The following is a 26,331-nucleotide window of genomic DNA, read 5'->3' as shown; positions in this document are numbered from 1 at the left end:
AAAATGAATGTTTTATAAATTTGTTTGACTTTCAGTTTGCCTCTTTTTGTTTTTCCTTTTGTTTTGTGTTTTTTGTTTGGCTTTTTTAATTTCAAGCATGGTTTGACTGTATGACAGTGCTAGCTTTGTTGAAAATGTCACTGCTTCATTTGGAATGTTTATTTTGCTGAGTTTAGTTCAATTTTTCTTGTATTATACTATCCCAGTATCTATTGATCAAGTTATAAACAGTACAATTTTAGCAATGAACAGGCCTTTATTGCCTACCTACTTTTGTCTTTGTTAAATCTCAGGCTAATTCCACAAAGCGTCTAACATGTAAGTCAAAATTTGGAAATGTGATTTGAGAGCCCATTTTGTGCCTCTAAAGATTAAAATTTGACCACCTGATAAATGTGATCGAAATAATTCAAAATTTCACTATCCAATATCATTATGCGAGCACTTAGTGTTGAGGTTTGAGTGTTTGATTTTGATCAGCCGAGAGAAAAGACTGTGTGGAATCAGTCCTGGTCTTGTAATGTTGTTACCTTTTACATCCACATGATGAATGCCAAAACTACAGACATTTTGACTTGTTAGATGAAGTTTTGTGGTATTCTTTTATTCTAAACCCAGTACAAAGGTACAAAATATAACTCCTGCTGATGAAATGTTACTGATGAAATGTAACTGATACTGACAAAATGTAACGGATACTGGTAAAATGTTACTGATGAAATGTAGCGGATATTGATAAAATATATCTGATACTGATGAAATGCAAATGGTGAAATGTAACTGACACTGATGAAGGTAACTCATAATCTATGAATTGTAACTGATACTGTACCAGACATTTTAGGTTAGCTTTGTACCTCTCCTCCGTAAAATTTCACAACCGAGAGGAAAACCAAATACTGTATTACTTAACTAGTATATGTGGTGTTATTTTTTACAACTGTATGGCGAAGCTCACAATAAAATCTATATATATTGTTCAGTAAACTGTGTTGTTTGTTCCTCCCTGTAATACCTGGTTACAATCTGTAGTACATTTTGTTGCCTGTGGGTCATAATGGTGAGCATACATGAAACTTGTGTGAAACAAGATACTGTAAATCTTCAACCATTTGGATCTCCAGCTTCAGAAAACTGTCCAAATTAATTCCCTGCATCCCCCAGTTCTCTCAGAATACTTCAAAATACTGATTGTAGAGGGGGTTGAAAAGGTTGAACATGTATGCCAGGCACAACCTTCCAGTATGGTACAAAATGAACGCCAACGTGTTCCAGTATGATACAAAATGAACGCCAATGTGTTCCATTATGATGCAAAGTGAACACCAACATGTTCCAGTATGATACAAAGTGGAAAAGTTATAATGTGACCCAATTTAGAAATTTTATTTAAGCGATTATTTTGGCTATTCTAAGATTTGATTGGATTTCATTTGCGCTGATCAATTTCTTGCAAAAAATCCCTGGTTTAGTACCATGCTTAACAAAGCACTTCAAACCTATTGCACTTGTTCTTGGGCCTATTTTTGTGTCATCAGTCTGAACAGGTACCAGCTACCTTGAGTGGTTGACACACTGAAGATCAGAAATTGGAGCAATATGCTTGGCCAGATACCAGAAATAGACTCCAAGAAGTGGCCGTAGACTTACTAACTGCATATGCCTCTACATGTAGACGGAATAATGAACAAATGGTTGCTATTTAAATACTGTTCACACTCAGACATTTTTATTTATAAGTACGCTAAAAACGGTTATATTTTTTTAACATACTTTGTATAAAATTCTTGAATAACCTGATGAAGCATCACGACTGAATGGTGGTGCTAGGTGCAAACACGCAGTAGTGGTTTTCAGTGAGAACATATTAGGCCACTTGGCCAGCATGAGCAACATTTGATTTATTTATCTGATTGAAGTTGCTGTATGCCGTACTCAAGAATATTTCACCCATAAAAGTGGTGGCAAACCTTCTCACTTATGATCTGAGAGGTCAGCATGAGGTGGATTTGAACTCACAGCAACGGCATTGGTAAAGCATCAGTTACATATCTGCTTTCAAATTTATTGAAGGCATAATGAATGACTGATAAATACCAACAAGAGAGCAGAAATACTTGTGATATTTTATTTGAAAATAAACATTGCAAATTAAACATGAGTAACTAGTGATTTTGTACACTGTATGTGTAAACATTAAGTGTCTTTGTACTGACTGAGACTATACTTTGTGAACCAAATCAGCTGTAAAGATCAACGACACAAACTTGTGAAAAGTGATCGATGAACAAGCGTACCATACATAAAAATGTAAACTGTTAACTATGATTATAAACTTCTAATTAAAGCCATGAGATATTGATCTGAATGGCTTGTGTATAACAAGTATCAACCATGAAAACTAAAGATTTGATCAGTCATGAGCAAACGAAAATAAAATGCTGGGAATAAACCACTGACCTCTAGCAAGCAAATGCTGAATCTTTCAATGAGCACCATAGTGAGAGCTGTTGGCATATGCCATATTGGGGAATTAAAGATAATCTTGGATAAACCTCCTGTATAAAGACCATATACATGTACTACCACTGTTATAGCCCTTAAGAACCGTAGGCTGCTGTCCAAACTTCCTTGTTTGAGCATTGGACTGACTTCTTCAACAAGCACATCATTCAGAGGAGCCAAAAGAAAATTATGTTGCCTGCTCATAAGCAATAACACTTAAAGTGAAATGTAATTGTAAGTAACTGAAAAAAAAAGCAGTCACTGATGATTCAAATTCAATGTATGAGAATGAAACCAACAACATATTCTACGTGTACATGTAACTTAGTTTCACATCATGCATGGAATTTGAAATGATCCCTTTTCTTCTGCCTTTCCAATAAATGACTGCAAAATCAAATTTTAGGCATACATGTATTTAATCCCAACACATAAGCCTTTTTACACGTGCTATGCCTTTGCCACTATACACTGATACATATTGTTCATATTAACAGTTAGAATTTAAAGTTAACAGCTGCCAAGTAAAACTTAAAAGAACAAACATCCAGAAGACTGGAGTAAGATTTAACGACCATTAACAGTTGTCCTCACGAAATGCATCAAATAATACGATTCTCTGATTGGAAGTGAGACTAGTGAATACAGGATCAGTTGTCCAGTCGAACGGGTGCACACAAGATGTGCCTTTTTAGTCCAGTTTTTCGGTCCAAAAGGTGTATGCAAGTTGTGCGCTTCAGTCAAATGAGATGTGACTAAAAACTAAGCTGTACACAGGGAATAATTTTCATAAAGATGAGGCATTTTAGTAAATAAACAAGGTGCCATGTTATAACTTTATCTGGGGGCATAATGAAAATACTACCCAATCAGCCGGACTAAGTCTCGCAATACACTGGTGGGGCTAAACATGGCCTGTGTCGCGAGTTCAATTCTCCCTCTGGTCAGAAACTTTGGTGGTGTGACTTTAATTCTCAATTAGACACTTCAATAAAAAGATTGAACAGCATGTTTCTCTTCCTCTGAACTTGAAAAAAAGTAATCGAAACAAAAACAGAGGAAAATGTTCTGTGTTCAGTATCTGTCGGTGAAGATGTGTGTGTCTCTTGGAGGGGGGGGGGGGGTGCAGGAGCAGTACGCGGCAGATATAGGCAGCTACTAAATTACCTCCCTTGTCACACGACAGCATTTATGACATGTATAAGTGGGGCTTCCAATTCAGTCAAGCATGAAGTGTGTAAGTCGTGTCTAGAGTGTATGAACATGTCAACATCCCAGCTGCAATCACAAAATGTGCTGAAAGCAAACCTGTCATTTATAGATCTACATTTACATTAGCTCTGAATCATGCAGAACATGTAACCCCTACATATTACAGTCCCCAGTGGTTCCAAGCTGCTGTACATTTAAATGACAATTAGCACTTGTAATCAGAATTCTGCTACAGAACAAAAACCGGGAAGTTACATGCATAATAACTGACATAAGGTTGAAAAAAAAATCTGACCCCCCCCTGCCCCCCCCCAAAAAAAAACAAACAATCTACATATATATATATATATTAGATATACCAGATACATGTATATCAAAGAACATAAAAGGACCAAAATACTGTTAAATAACTGCATTCATTTGCTCAGTAATACTATTCATGCATATGTAAATCAGCTAAAACACAGAGTTCAAGAACCTGGTGGTAGGGCAGTCAAATAAGACCTTTAAGTACAATTTCGTAACTTAAAACAGATGATTTCAAATTATATAAATTAGTTTTATAAGATTTATTTACAGGTGAAACAAAATAGAACACCCCTTTGAATAAATACATGTGCATGTATCCATAACAATTACATGTCAGTAATATAACAGACAATGATATAACTCAACTCATTATCTGATTTATTTGTTTGATTGGTGTTTAATGCTGTACTCAAGAATATTTCACTTATATGATGGCAACCAGCATTACGGTGGCAGGAAACCGGGAGAAATCAATGACCATCGGCAGGTTACTAGCAGAACTTCCCACTTTTGGCCGGAGAGGAAGCCAGCATGAGCTGGACTTGAACTCACAGCGACCGCATTGGTGAGAGGCTCCTGGGTCATTCCGCCATGCTGGAGTGCTAACCCCCATGGCCACAGAGGCCCCAAAATAATTCAATATTTGTACAAGCACACTCTTTGCAGGCTTCTGTCACATGTTACCACTTAACAGAGGCTTTCAAATGATGCTAGGCTATTGACACACTACAGCCAGGCTAGCAGGGCACTACAGCCAGGCAAGTGGCACACCAGTGCCATGCTAATGGCACACTACTGCCAGGCTAGTGACATAATAGAGCCAGGCTAGTGCCACAATAGAGCCAGGCTTGTAATGCACTACAACCAGGCTAGGGGTACACTACAGTCAGGCTAGTGGTACACTACTGCCACGCTATTGGCACTCTACTGCCACCCTAGTGGCACACTACAACCAGGCTAGTGGCACACTACAACCAGGCTAGTGGCACACTACCACCAGTCAGACAGCACACTACAGCTAGGTAGTGACACACAACTTTTTTATAGAAGGCATCCAAAATGACCTGTGCTGTACATGTATGTGTAATATGTGGCTAGGCAACAAACCTGAGACAATTTGTGCTTTAATGTTCACACAAAATTACATACATACGCACACCACAATTCTGCACCAGTAAACACAGTGAACACATTCTTGCTGAATGTGGATGACTTTTTTGTTTACAGTAACTTTACAGTAAGTGACTCCAGTAAGGAAGTGCAGGTCACACAAACCCTGTGGAGATTACATATTATTAGCCCATGTACTGCTGCACCTTCTTTAATTATTCTAAGTGTGTGGCTATATCATGAATGTATAAATTGTAATTAATTCATGGAATGGCACCAAATCTAGACTCAACTGTCCAATAAGCAATAAATACCAGCAGCAATTCTTTTCATATCTACATTCTAGTGTGATCTACAACAGATTCTAGTATGAACCAGTGTGACAATACCATTAACAGAAAGAAAGAAGTATTTGTATACAACATTAATAGCAAAAAATAAACTACAAAAATGGATTAAATTCCCAAAACCATGGAAACACATGCCATTAAATAAAAAATCGTCTCTTGGCCCAAGTTCATGTAGATGTTTGGTATGTGCTACGCTGATATTAGCATGTGTACATAACGGTTATTGAATTCTTGAAATCGACTGATGAAAAGATAATACTGGATTTGATGAAGTGATCAGTCAGTCATGTCACTTTTAAAACCTAGTCACAAAAAAAAAAATAGTCACAAACACTGCTAAGTACGAGGATGTGAGGGTGAACTTTCTGCATAGCTTAGTTATGGAATTGCATAGATGTTTTGACATAACTGCTGCTACACGCTACATACTACAAACCTATTTATCTCAGTCTGAAGCCTAATGATCTGATGCAAAAGCTGTATTAGGTCCTACAAACCAGTTTATCTCAGTCTAAAGCCTAATGATCTGATGCAAAAGCTGTATTAGGTCCTACAAACCACTTTATCTCAGTCTGAAGCCTAATGATCTGATGCAAAAGCTGTATTAGGGCCTACAAACCAGTTTATCTCAGTCTGAAGCCTACTGATCTGATGCAAAAGCTGTATTAGGTCCTACAAACCACTTTATCTGAGTCTGAAGCCTAATGATCTGATGCAAAAGCTGTATTAGGTCCTACAAACCACTTTATCTGAGTCTAAAGCCTAATGATCTGATGCAAAAGCTGTATTAGGTCCTACAAACCACTTTATCTCAGTCTGAAGCCTAATGATCTGATGCAAAAGCTGTATTAGGTCCTACAAACCCCTTTATCTCAGTCTAAAGCCTAATGATCTGATGCAAAAGCTGTATTAGGTCCTACAAACCCCTTTATCTCAGTCTAAAGCCTAATGATCTGATGCAAAAGCTGTATTAGGTCCTACAAACCACTTTATCTCAGTCTGAAGCCTAATGATCTGATGCAAAAGCTGTATTAGGTCCTACAAACCACTTTATCTCAGTCTAAAGCCTAATGATCTGATGCAAAAGCTGTATTAGGTCCTACAAACCACTTTATCTCAGTCTGAAGCCTAATGATCTGATGCAAAAGCTGTATTAGGGCCTACAAACCAGTTTATCTCAGTCTGAAGCCTACTGATCTGATGCAAAAGCTGTATTAGGGCCTACAAACCAGTTTATCTCAGTTTGAAGCCTAATGATCTAATACAAAAAGCTGTATTACGTCATAGCCACGGCCATATCTAGAGCTCAAAAAGTTTGCTTTTCATACACATTTCCTTTCATTCACAGGCTTAAAAAAACTCTCTGAAAGAGTCATTTAAGTTTTATAACATTTCTTTATGCACGGCCATAATGTCACCTTTACAGTTTGGGATCAGAACCTTTAATCTTGTTCTAGATATGGCCTTGCTACCAAAGAGCATGAGGGCCCTGGCCAAGGCTTGTACATCATGTACTTCCATCTGGTGTTGAGAAAGTCCCAATCAGTGAAGTTGTCATTTCAGCCTGTGATGATGGAACCAGCCAATGTGTTAAAAGCCTAGTTGCATGTACAACTGGAAGTTCTCACTGTCACAACTGGCAGCAATGAGGTTCCATGCTTTACAGTTGCAAATAAGACACTGACAGTCCCACCTGTTGGTCAAGGTTCTAATCAGTGACTCTAGCCCAAGCTGGCAGCTCTGACTGTTGTAACTGGCAGCATTGAGGTTCCATGCTTTACAGTCGCAAATAAGACACTAACAGTCCCACCTGTTTGTCTGAAGATTCCTTTCAGTGACTCTAGCCCAAGCTGGATGCTCTGACTGTCACAACTGGTAGCATTGAGGTTCCATTCTTTACAGCTGCAAATAAGACAATGACATTCCCACCTGTTTGTCTGAAGGTTCCTATCAGTGACTCTAACCCAAGCTGGAAGCTCTGACTGTCACAACTGGAAGCACTGAGGTTCCATGCTTTACAGCTGCAAATAAGACACTGACAGTCCCACCTGTTGGTCTGAAGGTTCCAATCAGTGACTCTAGCCCAAGTCACAATGGAATTGTGCTAAAAGCCCAGTTGCATGTGCCTTTGGAATCAGAGTGAAGTCACAACCAGATTTCACAAATGCTCATGGAAGTCACGGCTGGACGCTTCTTGCAGTCCCATCTTGTGCCTCAATGAACTGGCCGGGCTAATGGCTGGATGTTTTCAGAACATGGTATCTTTTCAGAGACATGCGTATAGAGCCGAGTTCTTTCTCTACTTTGTCCAACTGGTTGTCTAGGTCTTCCTGGAAATGTAAGAACAAGCGAATCATGCACAGATCCACATGTATATGGGTAACTGATTGACTGATTAATAAGTGAATCTAAATCTTTCACTCATCAGCTTGTGCTTCTGTGAGTATGCTTATGTATGCTTGAAGTTTTACGCTGAACTTACCTATGTTTCAGTCATAAATGTATGACGACGAGGAGTCATTAGGTGTGTGTACATATATTGTGTCTTCTTGTGGCAGGGCAAGTCCATGCCATCAAAGTGCTGCCGCCACCTAAGTATCATGCTGAATACATGACAGACATGACACCCAAACAGTCGCACTGACACCAGGCAAACCAGTCTTGTTTTCCTGCTGTAAACCACTCTTGTTCCCTGCTGTAAACTCTCAGCGCTGAGCAACAAGTGGGGCATTAACAAGTACCATTTTTAAAGTCGTTGGTATGACCTGACCCAGGTTTGATCCCAGGTTCCCCAACTTCGACTTGTGCTTCTGAGCATCATCTTTATATTCCATACCTGATTTTAAAAGGCGCTGAGTATATTTACTTATTTCATAGGTATCTAATAATGTATTAAATAATATTGACTCATATTACAGAAGTCTTTTTCGTGGAAGGAGGAAACCAAACTGCCTGGAGGAAGCCCACATATTTTTCACACACAGAGAGAGCTAAGTGTGTGTGCCATACTAGCGGCAGGCAAGAGATCCATGTAAGATGACATGATTGGCTCTGTGAGGGATTCAATTCTAATCGCAGCAGAGAAAAGACAGGGTTTAGAAGAGTTTTGAAAGATGCAAAAAATGTAAATAATAACAAAAAAATAAATTTTAATTACATTAAACCTGTTGGGTTAACATGCTCACCTTTGCTTTCCTGTTATGATGATTCACTTTTCCATGTAAGGGCACTTTACTTAATGCCGACTCCAACTGAAGAAAACAAGAAAGTTTGTTTTTCTAAGTTTGCTTGTAAAATCAGGTAAAGAAACTTCACTTTTTAAATTTTTTTATAAAAAAAAATTCTGTGTGCAGATTCATCTTGCTGCCCCTCAAATGAAGCTCCAAAACCTGTGCGATCCGTACATGTTTAAGATAGGACAGAAATTCTCAGAATTTCCTTCTTATTCCCGAGGTCAGATTTCTGGTTATGACAAGACAACACTTTTGTCCCTTCCCCAGATCACTCACCTGTCTTTTTTCCACCTGCAGGTCGTCATACTTCACCTCCAGATCATGGATAGCACGTACTCTCTCCTGAATCTTTTCCTCTCGATGCTGAATAATTAGTAACACATGCAAAATTCATAACTTTGTGGTTTAATCTGACTTTATTTTTCTTTGGAAGAGGTGTGTGTGCTATTCACCTGGAGAAACTAAAAGACACACATTGGGCTTTGTGTGTTTCCAATATTTGTTTTAAAAAACAAAACAAAAAAAAACACAGATTAAATATCCCAAATACTGCATTTATTGCTTGAACAAATTAAATAACTTGCACCTGACTGGTTAAAATTGATAGCATGGCTGTGCTTTCGATTTTCTCAATGTTTGGGATTTAGCTTACTTTGATCTGCGATATCTCAGTTCTGCTACATCACAAAAACAAAACGTTATACTTCCTAAATTTCCCAAGGGATACTTCATCAATGCATATATACATTTGGTCTTGTGTTGCCTTTTCTTTTAAGACAAAAGTCCACTACAGATTTTACCACATTTTCCACCACTCAGCCTGTGGGGAAGCTGACTTACCTTAGGGCCCCCTGGCTGTGCTGCCTTTCCTCCCCTCACTGTTGTAGTGTCTCTGTTCTCCCAGCTGGGTCGTGTCACGAACTCCCCCGCCCTCATCTTCTCCAGGGTGCTCTCTACTGCCGAGTTCACACCCATATCTGCCCACAAACAGATAAAATGTTAATAATTCAGCTTTTTTATTTATACTATTACATTTCTGCTAACCTGAACAGAAGACAATATGGGTATCTTTTCCTGTGTAATACTGACTCATGTCCAAACTGAACTGATCAGTGTTACTTTAGGCGAGAAGGGTTCTCTCTTACATGTAAAAGAGGAATCTAGTGTGTTCTTTAATACCAACTATCCTAATTACTCAACATGTTAGCATATGAAAGAGCAACCTTTTGGAGAAAAAAACTCCATTGGTTATATTGGCCAATTTCAGAGCTTCAGAAAAATATACAAAAAATATAAATATCTGTCAACACAGAATAGTGCCTTCATAATACGCTAGAATAAACACCTTGCAAACATGTGAAAAAGTTGAAGAATTACAGGGGTGTGAACTGATATTCACACACTTCACCCACTTTACTGAATTTTTCAGGTTTTAATGTATTTTTACTTTGTGTTCTACTCAGGGACATTTCCTTTTTAAGACAGCATGTTTTGGGTGGAGATAATGCTAGAGCCAAGTGAGGTACACAACAAACATCCCTCTGGTATAAACAAGTACATTTTCTTGTTTAAATATTTATTTATTTGATTGTTGATTTACTCCGCGCACAAGGATATTTCACTTATACGACGGCGGCCAGCCATTAGAGGAAGGAAACCGGGTGAGAAAACTCATGACCATCCGCAGGTTGCTGGTAGACCTTCCCACTTACAGCCAGAGAGGAAGCCAGCATGAGCTGGACTTGAACTCACAGTGACCGCATTCGTGAGAGACCCCTGGGTCATTACGCTGCGCTAGCGCACTAACCAACTGAGCCATGGAGACCCCCTAAACAAGTACATATATTTGTGAATGTTTTCCTACAAAAGATACATTACATGCATGTACTAAACCTAATAAATACTTCATTTATACACACACACAAAAACAATCGACCACCAATCTTTGGTTCTCAAGATGAAGTTTAAACCTACCCTTGTTACTTTGCTGTAGTTTTGTCCCAGCTTTATCCTTCTTAACCGGAGATGTGCGTTTCTTGGAGCTGCTGGGTGCACGGCTGCTGGGAGCTGGTCGTATGTCGATATCAAACCGTGTGGGCGTACCCCCTGTGGGCAAGTGTCTGTCCACGTTTGTCGTGAAGAGTTTTCGCTGCGGTGTTGACCTGCTCATCAAAGTGTCGATGATTGTTGTAGGATCACTCCCCACATGCTGCGTCGCGTAACTGCTGATCTGACTGGAAGACACACCATTATTAGGACTAGACTTATTGCTACTACTTGGCAAAGACATAGATGGTGATCTGCTCCTGGAGTTACTTCCTCTTTGCTCCACTCCACGTCCAGGTCCACGTGAACTCCGTGGAAAGGACCTTTGCTGCGCTAAACTCTGACCAAGGTTTTCTTTTACAGTTCTGCGTAAGGTTCTTAAGTCCTCTTCCGCCTTCACGAGGGGAGATTTGCGGACATCTCGCCCCTGGGATGGGGACTGGTTTGTTCTGGGTGGAGAATGGAATACATCTGGTTCACCATTCAAACTACAACAACAACAATGTCAAAACAATTAGAAATGTACATATAGGGCATAATGGTAAAATACAAGCCATTACAAGAGAAAATGTTGTCTCATAGGCAGAATAATATAAAAAAATTAATCATACATACACAAAGAAACAAAAAGGATTAGAAGTAGTACCCAACCCCTCAATTTCATGCTGCAAGTTTTGAGACAGCTCCTTTGGGTAGATTATTCTTCGGACAAAGTTTAATGTCCTGAAAACAAAAACGGCCGCAGCATCCATGTTTTATGCACATTTTATGTGGATTTTTACAAGTGGATTTAAGTTGGACAATTGAGACACCCGGTGAAGTCTGGCACAGCTTGATTGACATACCAAAGGTCAACATCCTCTTCGTTGTCACTAAGTATCTCAGACATGTCAGGGGAGGGCTGGCCCGAGACGCAGCGTGACTCCATCGGGTAGTGCGAGGTCTGAGGACTCATGGACTCACCCAGCCCTGATTCCTGACCACTCTGCGGGTAGAATGTTGACAATCTGTTGAGAGAATAAATACCATGAGAGTGCTTAACAAACAGTAAATCAGTATATCCTGCTCTATCTTCAATATAGGGGCCTCCGTGGCTCGGTTGGTTAGCGCGCTAGCGCAGCGTAATGACCCAGGAGTCTCTCACCAATGCGGTCACTATGAGTTCAAGTCCAGCTCATGCTGGCTTCCTCTCTGGCCGTATGTGGGAAGGTCTGCCGGCAACCTGTGTATGGTCGTGGGTTTCCCCCGGGCTGTGCCTGGTTTCCACTCACCATAATGTTGGCCGCCGTCGTATAAGTGAAATATTCTTGAGTATGGTGTAAAACACCAATCAAATAAATAATAAATAAATAATCTTCAATATACTAGCAAGTATTCAGTCACATGCTGAGGAGTATTTTTGTCATGTCATTTTGACAAAATTTCATTTACTGAAAAAAAAAACAAAAAGTGAATAGTGAATAAAAGAAGTCAATGCTTTGGCACAGCCACACACATAACTCACCCAAGAGAAGAAATCAGTCCTTTGTGTCTCAAATTGTTGTTCTCTCGACCTAAACGATTATTTTCCAGCTCCAGTTTGGAAATCATTCTGTGGATGAAAAAAAGGAAAACTGAATAAAATGCCAGGCTCAAAACACATGACAAGTGCAGGGTTTTCAAGTAGAATTGGAGAAGGAGGTCAGAGTTCAAAAGTAGGCGGCTGAATTGAAAATAATCATGCCACAATTGCTTTTGATTTAAATAGTAAGAATATTCATTATAGGCGGCTACGGAGACGGCAGTCGACAGCTGTCTGCAGCCTGCTACAGGGACGGCAGTCGACAGCTGTCCGCAGCCTGCTACAGGGACGGCAGTCGACAGCTGTCTGCAGCCTGCTACAGGGACGGCAGTAAACAGCCGTCTGCAGCCTGCTACAGGGATAGCAGTAAACAGCCTTCTGCAGCCTGCTACAGGGCCGGCAGTAGACAGCTGTCTGCAGCCTGCTACAGGGACGGCAGTCGACAGCTGTCTGCAGCCTGCTACAGGGACGGCAGTAAACAGCTGTCTGCAGCCTGCTACAGGGACGGCAGTAAACAGCCGTCTGCAGCCTGCTACAGGGATAGCAGTAAACAGCCTTCTGCAGCCTGCTACAGGGCCGGCAGTAGAACAGCTGTCTGCAGCCTGCTACAGGGACGGCAGTCGACAGCTGTCTGCAGCCTGCTACAGGGACGGCAGTAAACAGCCGTCTGCAGCCTGCTACAGGGATAGCAGTAAACAGCCTTCTGCAGTCTGCTACAGGGCCGGCAGTAGACAGCTGTCTGCAGCCTGCTACAGGGACGGCAGTCGACAGCTGTCTGCAGCCTGCTACAGGGACGGCAGTAAACAGCTGTCTGCAGCCTGCTACAGGGACGGCAGTCGACAGCTGTCTGCAGCCTGCTACAGGGACGGCAGTAAACAGCTGTCTGCAGCCTGCTACAGGGACAGCAGTAAACAGCCTTCTGCAGCCTGCTACAGGGCCGGCAGTAGACAGCTGTCTGCAGCCTGCTACAGGGACGGCAGTCGACAGCTGTCTGCAGCCTGCTACAGGGATGGCAGTAAACAGCCGTCTGCAGCCTGCTACAGGGACGACAGTAGACAGCTGTCTGCAGCCTGCTACAGGGACAGCAGTACCCACTGTCTGCAGCCTGCTACAGGGACGGAAGTAGACAACTGTCTGCAGCCTGCTACAGGGACGGCAGTAGACAGCTGTCTGCAGCCTGCTACTTGCCCTTTTTGAACACCCTGCAAGTGAGGTGTCAGACTAGAGCTATGTATAGCACTAGACAGCCTGTAAAGTTTTATTAGCCTGCCACTGGCTTTCCTGTTGCATGCCCATAGTAGCTATTTTGCACAATGGTGTGCAATTATTAGCACTAGTAATTAAGGTTACTATTTTTTAAACTAAAAAAATTCAATCTGTTATTATATTTGATCCTTATCTTAAAGGTTATCTGTAAATAACCGATCTCTACGTCGGCATACACAAGAGCTTAGGTCCCATCCAAACTTAACTCAATTGTTGTGTCGGGGTCCTAAGTGGTCGTGTATACGAAATAACAATGCGACCCAAATAAGACACCACCACATGCATGCCAGTTCAATCCAAGGTCATATGGCCTTAAATGACTGAGAGTCATGTCTTAAACGAGTAAAGAATCTATTCTGATTGGCTGGTGTGAGCCATAGGCTAATCGAGGCTATGCCTTGCCTAAGCTTAATTTAGGATATGGTGCACTTACTCCAGCATGATGATGGCTGTAAGATTTAACCCAGAAAACCCTATCTCCACTGTCAGCCAATCAGCGTCAATTCTTCATAATTTTGAGCTCTCATGTTTGAAAAGCTTTCAGACATAGAATATCACAGAAGTGGAATGTACAAATACCTTTTTAACTGAACAATCTCCATTCTGCTATCATACAGTTTTGCATCCATTTGGCTCAAGGCTTCCTGAAACGAACATCAACTAACAAATGAGAGATCTGTATGTGGAAGAAGACACAGTTGTTCCATTCTTCTTCCTACTGTAACGAGTTTACAGGTACAATCAAACCTGCCTTTTCAAGCAAAGTAAAAGCGTTTAACAGCCACATACAAACTTTTATATTTCAGTCCTCGGACAGGGAACGGCTGAGATTACCCTGTTTCCACTCTTCTCATTAAAAGCAACACATCTTTGTGCATTCATTTGTCTGTCTATTTATTTGATTGGTGTTTTACGCCACACTCAAGAATACAGGGATGAGACAGACATTTGGATGAAAAAGAGGACAACTATACATAATACTCGTAATTTTGACATTTTTAGCATTTTTGAAGGAAATTCTGAACATTTCTGTGATGAAATTTTTGCATAAATAAAGAGGAATTCCTCCAAAAAGAGAACAAATTTCATGCATGACAATATTTCACTAATACGACGGCGGCCACCGTTACGGTGGGAGGAGACCGGGCAGAGGCTTGGGGAAACCCACGGCCACCCACAGGTTGCTGACAGACCTTCCCACCTGCGGCCTTACACATTCAGGTAGCTAGTCTTAAATGAGGCTCTCTGCAGAACATGTGCCTTTCACCAACAAGACATACATTTTGATGTCACCTGTGGGAAATGATGTCACCTGTGGGAAACTCTGTCATTTATGAGTGGTTTTCTGCATGCACTCCAGTTTCCTCCACCCACAAACTGTTTCACCGTTATCAAAATAAACAAAATATTCTTGAGTAGGGCAATAAACCACGTTAAAAAAAAACAGAACAAATACTGACCTTGTTAGATTCATTCTCTCTGTTCAAATTATCGTGTCTCTCAGCAAGCTGAAATGATAGTTAAATGTTTTTAAGGGTTCTGATCTGATAAATAGAGACATTTACTGATATTAATAGTTCATTCATCATGAATTCATTGATCGATACTGATAACAAATGTTTACTTGATCCTCACAGAAGACTGGTGCCTGACATCTTTGATACATGTAAAATGACTCCTATCATCCACAGTGTACAATATTACCACTTCCTTCACAGGCTTGATATCTTCTTACGTGTTCTCGCAACATTATCTTGACATTTGAGGCAAAAATCAGAGCCCCCTCATACCCACCACCCCAACCCCCAACCCAAGCACCACCACCACCTGTCGCTCTGTCTGACCCCTCTTACCCTCTTCATGGCAGCTTCTTCTCTCTTGGCCTCTGCGATTTGCTGATCCTGTATCTGCAGGAAGAAACATTTTTATTATTAATTCAGACTTGACTTGTATACTTCACACACTGTACATTGTAAAAAGTTCCCCCTGAGGACCTTCCTATTTCAGCCCAATCCCAGCCCAACATGATGTATCAGCTCTTAAGCTGACTCTGCATCATTTACGGATAAAACAGCTATCTTTAGCTGTGACTACCAGCTCTAAGGGAGGACAGTTTTGTTGTTGTTGTTGTTAGGAATATTGTTCCAGCTGTATGTGGGAAGGTGTGCCAGCAACCCGCGGATGGTCGTGGGTTTCCCCCGGGCTCTCAATTGTTGGTACCATAAAATCAGAACAATAACTTCATATCCAGTTGCTGATGTTTCCTTACCAAATGCGTTATTTGTTTTGTTTTGTAAGTGAAGATACAAACTAACGCGGGAAGCACATGTAGGGCCTCACTCTAATGGCTCTCACCTTGTAGGCATCACTGAGTGCAGTGGAGAGCCTGCTGTTGTCAGCCTCCAGGTGTTTCACCAGGCTGTCCTTCTCTGTACACAGTACCTGTACCTCGTCCAGTTGACGCCTCACGGCACCCAATGTCACCTGTGACTCCTCATATTTCTCCAAAGTGTCATCCTGCCAACCAGGCATGAAATCAAAATTCTGTTAGTTTTTTTTACAAAAGCCAATGAAAACTGAAATTTTCAGCAATCATCACCAGTGAAAAAAAAAAAAAAACACTACTACAGTAATAAAAGACATTACACAACTCTAAATGAAGTATGAACTTAAAACTTTAAATTTTTTTTTATCACACTGGACTTATCTGACCCCTACCCCTCATGTAAAGATTTGCGTCACTCACCAGCCTGCTCTGTAACGTATGTACTTTACTCTCCAGTTCTCTGTTGGCTCTGGGAAAACAAAAGGGAAAAAAAATTGAAGCCAATTTTTGTCTTACATGTTTACTGTATATGTATAGAAAATCCTGGGACATCATAGCAAAATGGCCTATTTTTTTTTTTTAATACTCTTTTGGAATTGAACTTGGGATTCCAAGTGGATATTTTATTAACATACTCGGTCTTGTCTCTACAATGACAGATTGAAGCCCACGTGGTACATGTAAATAGCTCTTGTTTATTATTTATTTATTTTATTTGATTGGTGTTTTATGCCGTACTCAAGAATATTTCACTTATACGACGGCGGCCAGCATTATGATGGGTGGAAACCGGGCAGAGCTTCCCACGTACGACCGGAGAGGAAGCCAGCATGACTCTTGCTCATTAGGCCAACCCTCTGCAGCATGATATTTCACTGAGACAGCACGATAAATGGTCTGCCACAAAAAGACACTGATGTGGTAAGACCAAAATATTGCTGACAGTGATGTTAAACCATAAGCCAATAAACAAATAAGAGTCCTCTGTGGAAGAGGGGGTTAGCACGCCAGAATACGGTCACTTTGAGTTCAAGTCTCATGCTGGCTTCTTCTCCAGCCATACATGGGAGGGTATTCCAGCAACCTGCAGATGGTCGTGGGTTTCCCCCGGGCTCTGCAATGTTTTCTCCCATAATAATGCTGGCCGCCGTCATATAAGTGAAATATTCCTGAGTATGGTGTAAAACACCAATAAAATAAATAAATCAATAAACAAACAAAATTTTTGTTGGCAGATTTTGTTGTTTTCAGGTCAAAATTTAAAATACAACTACAGAAGGTATGCTTAGGCCTCAGAAATCAAGATTTTGACCACCTTAAGATAAATGTGTCAACATCTCAACTTCCCTATGCCAAGAGTTAAGCATAGAGATGAACTTTTATTTATTTATTTGACTCGTGTTTTATATTTCACTTATACGACGGCCACCTGCATTATGGTGGGAGGAAACCAGGCAGAGCACGTGGGAAACCCATGACCATCCGCAGGTTGCTGCAAGACCTTCCAACATATAGCCGGAGAGGAAGCCAGCAAGAGCTGAACTTGAACTCACAGCGACTGCATTGGTGTGAGGCTCCTGGGTCATTACGCTGCGCTAGCACTCTACCAACTGAGCCACAGAGGCCCCCAATGAAGTTTTAAATTTTGACCTTAGTGAGAAAAGGCTTTGTGGAATTGGTCCCTCTACAATCATCCAATCAGTACTGACCTCTTGAGAGCGCTGATTTCATCCTCTTGCACCTCTACACGCCCCTGAAGCTCCAGGTTCACCTCCATCACCTGTTTATACGGGGACTGGGACTTGATGTACTCAGGGGAGGTAAGTGCGGCCCTCAGCTCCTGTAACTCCTGCTCGTAGTAGCTCCTCAGGTCCGACAGGTGCTTGGCATGCTTCTCACGCAAGCTAACACGTGCACTGAGGAAGGCAGAACAATACCATTGATTACTTTGTTTTTTATGTTTGGTCTTTTACTTGTTGTTTTACAGACAGAATAAACATTGATTACTTTGTTTTTTTTTAACGTTTTGTCTTAGACAACCCCACTGTTAATTGTTGTTTTCCAGGCAGAATAAACATTTTTTCAGTGTCATTTGTCTTATTATATTTGACTAATAGAATGGCAGTATAGTGTTTTAGGAGTGCAGGTTAAACCAATGACCTCTGGCAAGTTACAGACATTCTTTTCTACGCGTAACATACAGACGTCCAGCCCATATCAATGGAAGACAAGGTATGTTCACCACACAAGACACAACAAACTCGAGGACGAGCACCATCAACCTTATTGTCACCCAATGTAGGGAGTCCTGCACATTGAATACACGAACCACATAGCCATATCCACCCCCAGCCCCTAATAAGACAGTACTGGAATCCTTCATATGTCAGACTGACTACAGCACTCACTTGGCTGAGGTGTTTCCTTCACCTGCAGGTGGTGACACTGGGTGCAGGTGGGCCTGATGACTCCTGATAGTGGTGTCGTGCAACAATAATGAGTGTCGAGGGTCACTGACATACGAATGCACGAGATCCTCCACATCATCTTGAGCTCCTCGAAGTGAGCTAGAACGTACCTGGTTTAACCCCAAAAACAAGCATAAATACACAGTTTTTAATGTATAGAAAGCAGGTGAAATTTGAAAAAATATACACCTATCTCAATATATACTTTAAATGTTTTATTTGTGAATTAGGTTAACAGAAAAATGGTTGTACTGGATTTTGTCCTGATGATACCACGTGCAGATGTACACAAGTATACCAAATTCTTCTGTGAGAGACATTTTGTGAATTAACTTTTGACTTCTAAACCTCCTGACTGAAAGCTGTAATGTTAACAGTGAGAGCTGAATTGACCTGCAACCTCATTGGTTAAGAGCTGAAGTGACCTGCAACCTCACTGGTTAAGAGCCAAATTGACCTGCAACCTCACTGGTTAAGAGCCAAATTGACCTCCAACCTCAGGTTGGAGCTGATGGTGAAGAGAACAGTTTTAGTAGAGGAGCACATCCTAATTTTCCTTCTTGAATGTAGTTTTTAAGCAGTCTGTGATTTGTCAACCTTTTCACATGTTAGCAAGGTGTTTATTCAAGCATATTCTGAATTCATTTTTCTGTGTTAATTGATAAAATTATACTTTTTGTGCAGCCATGAAATTGGGCAATCCAACCAATGTGGTTTTGTCTCCAAAATCAAATTAGAAATGTGCATAAATTGCACAGAAAGTTGTTCTTTCCTACGCGAAAAGGTTGAGAAATTAGGGTAAGCTCAACCTCAAAATAATTTACTGTATTTCATAGAAAGTTTTGAAATGTAAAATTACACCTACAGTACATAAAGACTTTAAAATCCCACTTCTGATATTTAATTATTTCTTCAAACTTCAAAAAACAAAAAAACCTCTTTAATCAAGTAGAATCAAGTACACCGTGTCAGTGGAAAAATGCTAACCCTAGGTGAAATACAGTACCTGTACCTGTCTAGCTAAAGGTAACATTTATTTAATCCGCATGTACATGTTAGCTCACATCTCAAAGTAATATTACCTGTTTAGTTACAGGTGAGAACTGTAGAGATGAAGAAGTGAGGTGATGTGAGGCGCTATACATTCCATCCCCATGCACACGTGAGGAGACATCGTCCCGTACAGCACTCCGAGAGTTTGACTTGATCCGTGGGGATCCGTCCTCAAACATGTCCACCTGGTGGCTGCGAGTACTGCCATGTACCTTCTGCCTGGACATCAACGATGACGGTTCAAGGAGAAGATCATCCAGTCTGCTGTCCTCTACTAACAACGCCGAAGCCGAGACAAGTTTCTCCGAAACCGTATCATTGTCATCATCATCACGGATGAAAGGTCGCGGTAAAGAAGCAGTCCTGCGTCCTGTCACCTCCGATGCCTCGCTACCTTCAGACACAAAGTCAGCGGGGATGTAACTACCCGCGAATGAGGAATTGTGCAACAGGAGCTCGCGGTGGACATCCAGTTTTTTCTGGAAGCTGTCCTGCTGGCGACAAAGGTCATCCTCGATCTGTTCCTGCAAGTGTTGAATGTTCCTCTGGTGCTGTTTATACTGCGTCAGCAGGTCAGACTGGTGCTGATCCTCCAACAGCTTAAACATCTTCATCCAGCTGGCCTGAAAAGTGAATGTGAGGAAGAAACGAAAGTAAAAGCAATTATACACATACCGAAATGACACAGTAATTAAGGTGCCTTCAGACTTTCCTGGTAACAGATGGTTCTGCTGTGAATTGCAAGTTTTAAACTTTTTGATTCGTAACGTCAAACAAGCAGTGTGCTGTGGTTTTACGCACATGTATAATATACATGTATGTGTGTATATGACCTACAAGGTGCTGATGATACAGTAAAAATGGTTCAGCCTTGCTCAGTGAAATGATATATTCTGCCTATATCCCTTTAGACTAAATGAAATGACGCAAGGGAAGAATACATGTGCTTGTTTTTCCACCAACAGACTGGCTGCCAGGATATTAGGCAAAAATTGTTGAGCACAACCTTAAAGGAGAAGAACACTTAAAACAATGACACTATAGGCTGAAAAGAGCACATTTTTTTTTATCTGACGGTGCCTGCTGCAGAATTTGGGGATTCCTCGCCACACACGTAAAGTCTGAAAATGGCAAAGCTGGCATAAAAATTGATGAGTTCATGGCGTCCTCCATCTTTAACACCCTGTAATTTTATGCTGGGTGTGTGTTGCCTCTCAGCCAATGAAAGTCGTTAAAACTGCCGGCTTGTTTGTGTAAACTCAGAACCTACGTCCAACATTCCGGTTTCCCAATCGTTAAGCGGAAAACGAACTGTACCGTTCGCTACCTTCTTGGAAGAAGAATTCTACCGGAAATGTACGAACTGCACTTCGGCGGTTTCCGACGGCAATTTTCCTCCTGACACAGAAGACTTCAGGACTAGTTCTTAGGCAAAATGGAGTCACCCACAGCAGATTTTGGCTCTGGCTTTATTTATAATTTATCAACTTGAGGTACATTTTTTTAGAATTTTTTTTATGGCATGCACTTGCGAGGAAATGCATACTCTTTTCAATGGTATTTGTTCGATAATTAAATTTTCTTCTCCTTTAAATGAATAATAAAGAACAGTATATTCAGTTACTCAAATTACATTTAATGCTGCCTGTACATGCTGCATCAAAAATATTGACGGGATTTCTTATTAACTGTGTCAAAGCTAGATTTGTAGTCCAATTCCATTCCATTTAATTCCCTCACTTTTATGAAGGTAACCACTGGAAAGAATCTGAAGGAGGAAAGTCAATCACCCACCTGTTGTTCCTGTAACGTTCTGAACCCAGGGATTGGCCCCGATCCTGTACTGGAGACGGACGTGGACAGATTGGGCCGCTGTGGTGATGCTGATGTGCGGGCATTTCGCTCGTCCAGCCATCGCTCCGCACGGTACAGTGCAGACATGTCTATCTTATCTTGCTGTGACGTGAGTGATGGTTCCTGAGGACGAGGGGAGATAACTGGGAAGGTGTCCTGTACAGCTTCTCTGTAACAAGTCTGGTGCCTTGTGTCATATGTGCTCGAGTGCCTGGTGTAATGGTGGTATCCATCCCCCTCCAGCTGTGAATCACCCTCAAGCCCCGGCCGTAGGTCTGACTCTGTCTCGTATATGTCCTGAACTGTTCCCAAATCTGCAAGGTCACGTATGCCGGCACTGTCTCTGGCAGATGAGCTCTCGCTGCTAGACCGCGGCGATTGTTTGCCAGGACTACTCGCACTTCCTCGCTCAACTCTGGAGCCCTCCACAGCTGAGCGTGCTGAGTGATTATCTCTCGGACTGACTGCGTTTGTTGAAGAATTCCCGCTTCCCAAACGAGGTGAACGAGTGGATGAGTTCTTAACTCCTCTCGGAGATAAGGGCTCACTGGACGATCTGTTTCGAAGGTCAAGCTTTGGTGAACCTTCCAAGACATTTTCCTGGCATTCTTCATCATCTGACTTATCTACCTCTTGAGAAGGAGTATCTGTGGCATTCAAGATCAAATTACTGAATCTCAATGTCCCATCCTCATTCTTGTGAATTATCTTGAAGCCAGATTTAGGACTCTGGTTTTCTGGCCCTGTTTCTGAATTCCGACGTTCAGGGGTGTGGTTTCCTGATGAGAAATTGACAGGTGAAGCGGAGTCATCCTCGTCTGAAGACTGTGATGTTACCTGCACAGGTGAGGGTGGCTTCCTACATGTAACATGCTCGCCTGTCTCTAATATCAGGCACTCCTTCACACCTGGCTCCACCTGCCTACACACCTTGTAGTTGTTGTAGTTAAACGGGAAGTCCGGATGGCGTTGAGCTGAGTCAGACTGAGAATATAACTGAGCAGGTTCATTTTGCCATGCCCCATCTTCCTCATTCCCTCTGCCTGTGGGTTCTGAAACCTGAACGTTGTCCCTTCCTCCGTGGGTGCTCATCAAAGGATCCTCTAAGGAGTGTACAGACTGAGTGTTAGACTGGGCTGACTGTGTGACACTAAGGGCCAAATGAGAGACATTCTGGGCTGACTGTGTGACACTTTGGGCTGACTCTGAGACATTCTGGGCTGACTGTGTGACACTTTGGGCTGACTGTGTGACACTAAGGGCCGATTGAGAGACACTCTGGACTGACTCTGAGACATTCTGGGCTGACTCTGAGACATTCTGGGCTGACTGTGTGACACTTTGGGCTGACTGTGTGACACTAAGGGCCGATTGAGAGACACTCTGGACTGACTCTGAGACATTCTGGGCTGACTCTGAGACATTCTGGGCTGACTCTGAGACATTCTGGGCTGACTGTGTGACAGTTACCTGTGCATCTGAGGGGAATGCTGATGAAACCATGCCTTGCCCTCCGAATGCATTCTTATCAACTTTCCCAGACCACCTAGACTGACTGTCTCCTTCTCCAGACACCCAGGGCTGCTCATACGTATCTACTCCTGCAAGCACACTGGACTGCTGTTCCTCTAGGGTGTGCTGTGGGTGAGACTCATGCCCCATGCCTCCATCTTCCTCTCCTGTCTCCGCCTTAACCTCCGCCTCGTTGTCTCCACCAGTGACTGGAGCCTCAGTCAAGCCCTGCTCATCCACCAAGTCTTCACTTGCAGGAATTTCCTCAGACTTTTCACCAGAAATGCACGGTTCTTCCTCATGCCCAACGTTAGCATCATCTCTGGGGGACAGATCCTGTTCCTGAGCGAGGACATCTCCTCTTAGCACCAGGGTGTCTCCGCTGTGGAGACTACCGTCTATACTCACAGACTCCAGGCTGGAGCCACTAATGTTTAGACTGTCCAATGTCCTTCCGCTTTCCTTTGCTGGCTCCTCTTCCAGAGCAGAACTGGGATGTGTCGCCGGCAAGATATCCTGTGTCTCAGTCTCTAAAGTTGGTGGTATGACTTCATCTGTGCTGTCACACACATGATCTATGGCAGGAGATGCACTGTCACTCCTGCCAGCTATGGAGTTATCTCTCATTACCTCATCCACATCAAACTCTCCTGCCCCTGTGAAGACACCATTCCCGTTCTATCGTGAAGTTCAGCATCACTGCCTTCCTCCACAGATTCATCATCATCAGCTCCTTGGCTGGCCCCCTGGTGACCATCAGGGGCAGTAACTCTCCTGCCATCACTGAGTTTGACATCACTCTCTGGGTGACCATCACCGTTAGAACCTGCTGGCTCCCCAGGTCGGTCTGCATCGCTTTCTGGTGCAGCTTCTCGTATGTTATTATCCATCCTAGCAAAATATAATCAGAAACAAATGACACAATACAGGCTTATTTGTGGAGAAGTTTCTTTGTTTCCTTGATGTTAACAGCATTTAATTCAGTCAGATGAGGAGAAAAATTTCCTTTTTAGAGGCCAATAAAGATCATAAACTATTACTTTCGGTGCAGAAACTGACTTTTCCTGTATGATAAATATCATCCTCAAAACATATTTTGTCCACAGTCAGGCCTTAAAATAAGCGGGGAACGCTCGCACAGGTTACGCATTGATCGCCGACATGCTAAATGTGGAAAACAATTCATTGTTCATCATAAAAATAAATAAATATATTTAAAAAATCAGTTCAAAGATGGCATCTACAAATTTTGCACATTCTTGTATCACTGGCACTGATTGAAATGACCTCCAAAGACAGAAGAGTAAACCTTGTTGCCAGGGCAAAATTCAAGTTTTACTTGTCAAAATGGCGAAAATCAGCGTGACAGGCTCGAATATGTCACTAACAAATATTACCGACGATGTAAACACTTGGCACAACGGCCACAATGAAAACTTTCAAATCGTGGGATTTCCACGGTGATGTTTTTTATGACTTGAATGAGAAAAATAAATTAACGACTCTTCAGTGCATCGCCGACATCTGCCGAGAAGCGAGGCTTGCAAGAATCTCGGGACAGTCACAACAAGTGGTGATAAATTACGTGCAGGGCATGAATTATATTCACAAAAGTAAGGCACTGAGGCACATCAAGCCAGGGTCAATACTATTCCATCTAGATGGACTCAGTGTGCTAATTTAAAATTTTAACATTCAACGTATTTTATGATTCAGTCATTTGATGCCTCTCAAACAAATCGCCTCGCATAGATCTGCGAACTTTGACTCAATATCAGACTGATTTCAGTGCAGTCCATGCTGGAGGCACGAAAGCCTCTTGTAGTAAAAATCCGCCTCCTTTTTTATGCTGTTTTGGATTGAATTAAGAAGACTAAAGTTGTTCTTACAGATGGCAATCAAAATATATTAGTTCTCTCGAGGATTTCAATGCCAAAGCTCAATTGCATTTCAAACCCAGAAGTAGGTCACAAGACACTTCAAAATGGCTGTAGACGGCGAGGTGCTCGGTACTATCATAGTTCAAGCAGTCACTGTGACCACCAAGCAACAAGTAAATTAGTTTCAGAGGTCGGGATAGCACGTTAAGAGGCTTTAATTATGCAACAATGCTGACCCAAACATTTCCTTAAAAATAATATCTAAGTTAAATAGTGAATTCATATCATTATGAACAAATGAACACTTTTACTTTGTTTTGCACAAAGAATAGGCCTACTTATCTAACTCATGAAAAACAACAAACAGCATATTTTTATAAGAGTTTTATGCATTGTCAGTGAAAGTTGAAGTAAAAAAATCAAGTCTTGTTATGATGTATGTTAACAGAACAAAAAAAGAAACATTACACAAAGGGAGAAGCTGTTTGTGGGATTTCACCTCTGAACAGGGAACACAGGTTTGAATATAAACAGTGGTGAATTATAACTGGAAATACAAAATATGATGTACTTGTTTTTGACTGAGATCAGCAATAAACTTTTGCTTTCCAATTTAGCTGCATGGACGACAATGTGTGGTAACCTATTTTTGTAAATGGTTACCAACTACCTGAAAGACGTTACCTGTACATGGGTTACCATAACCGGACCTTATTTTAAGGCCTGACAATGATAGATGAAATTTTAAGTCAAATACAGTATTTAAAGAGCTATCATACCGGACTCCATGTCAATCCCTAAACACAAGACATATCACCCACTCATAATACATTGATACAGGATCTATTCCATTTTACTGAGCACCATATGTGAAAATATTCACATATATAGTAATAAGCATGACTCAGTGACCTATACATACAGAATGAACTAAGCACTGTCAGAAAATTGCTCAGTAAATCTACCCCGAGGTTTATGTTAAACCATGAAATCTTCTGAATACAAATGATTTCAGTTAATCTGGAGAATGGAAACAAATGACTGAGTTTATTATCATTTATACGTAGAAGTTTGTCAGAATGTAAACGAGTCTGATGGATGTGAACTAAAATTGACAATCACAGACTACGACTTTAATTTTTTTTTATATTCTGTACACTTTTTCTGCAGAACCTTTTGTCATAGGCCATAGAAACTTATTACCACGGATAAAATATTACCATCAGAGTGCACGTGTGTCGCTCCGATAGATGTGTCCCTCAAAAAATAACGATTACCTCAGTGCATAAGAAGACTTCAGCTAAAACAGCAACAACACAACAAACCCTAAACCGTAATCCGCCCCCATAAACTTCCTGATAAAAAAAGTAATTGTTTACAAAGTCGTACGCTCAAGATCCGCATAACCCTTACCTATTGCAATGTCTCGGTATGTTCAAAAGGATAAAGTGATTAAAACCGCATCTTCAAGCAACTGCTAACGCTGCTAATCGCTGACATTTCGGACTTGTCCAATCAAGGAAATTTCCTAAATTTTCTTGTACGAACTTGCGCGCAATACGCGCGTTGTGCTGTTAGCCGCGCGATGAATGAAAAAGGCTTTCGGATTAAATGCGGAAGATTGGTTTTTGTGATTGACACGACGC

General features: G+C 41.5%; 1 protein-coding gene across 1 annotated transcript; it reads right to left on the bottom strand.

The window, feature by feature from the left end:
- Nucleotides 1-6,997: 6,997 nt before the first annotated feature.
- Nucleotides 6,998-26,224, bottom strand: LOC135476575 (uncharacterized). Its single transcript, XM_064756645.1, has 17 exons — nucleotides 26,099-26,224; nucleotides 21,234-23,696; nucleotides 19,469-20,062; nucleotides 18,327-18,496; nucleotides 17,628-17,834; nucleotides 16,339-16,387; nucleotides 15,948-16,109; nucleotides 15,446-15,499; nucleotides 15,053-15,100; nucleotides 14,172-14,236; nucleotides 12,270-12,356; nucleotides 11,611-11,772; nucleotides 10,694-11,253; nucleotides 9,560-9,696; nucleotides 8,996-9,082; nucleotides 8,672-8,737; nucleotides 6,998-7,816 (listed from the first exon to the last, which is right to left on the bottom strand). The coding sequence occupies exons 2-17, from the start codon at nucleotides 23,430-23,432 to the stop codon at nucleotides 7,718-7,720; spliced, it is 4,746 nt and encodes a 1,581-aa protein (XP_064612715.1). The 5' UTR covers nucleotides 23,433-23,696; nucleotides 26,099-26,224; the 3' UTR covers nucleotides 6,998-7,717.
- Nucleotides 26,225-26,331: the final 107 nt, after the last annotated feature.

Source organism: Liolophura sinensis, chromosome 10, assembly GCF_032854445.1.
Source record: "Liolophura sinensis isolate JHLJ2023 chromosome 10, CUHK_Ljap_v2, whole genome shotgun sequence".
Classification (NCBI taxonomy): Eukaryota; Metazoa; Mollusca; class Polyplacophora; order Chitonida; family Chitonidae; genus Liolophura; species Liolophura sinensis.
Note: the sequence above shows the minus strand (reverse complement) of the source record. Positions and strands in the feature narration are given on the sequence as shown.

Excerpts from the sequence above, each read along its gene's own strand:
- LOC135476575 (XM_064756645.1), bottom strand. The coding sequence starts at position 23,432 with ATGAGAGATAACTCCATAGCTGGCAGGAGTGACAGTGCATCTCCTGCC. Across the intron at positions 11,254-11,610 it reads GAAGAGGATGTTGACCTTTG|TTTGAATGGTGAACCAGATG; the intron begins GTATGTCAATCA and ends TTGTTGTTGTAG. Across the intron at positions 9,697-10,693 it reads ACTACAGCAAAGTAACAAGG|ATATGGGTGTGAACTCGGCA; the intron begins GTAGGTTTAAAC and ends GTTTGTGGGCAG.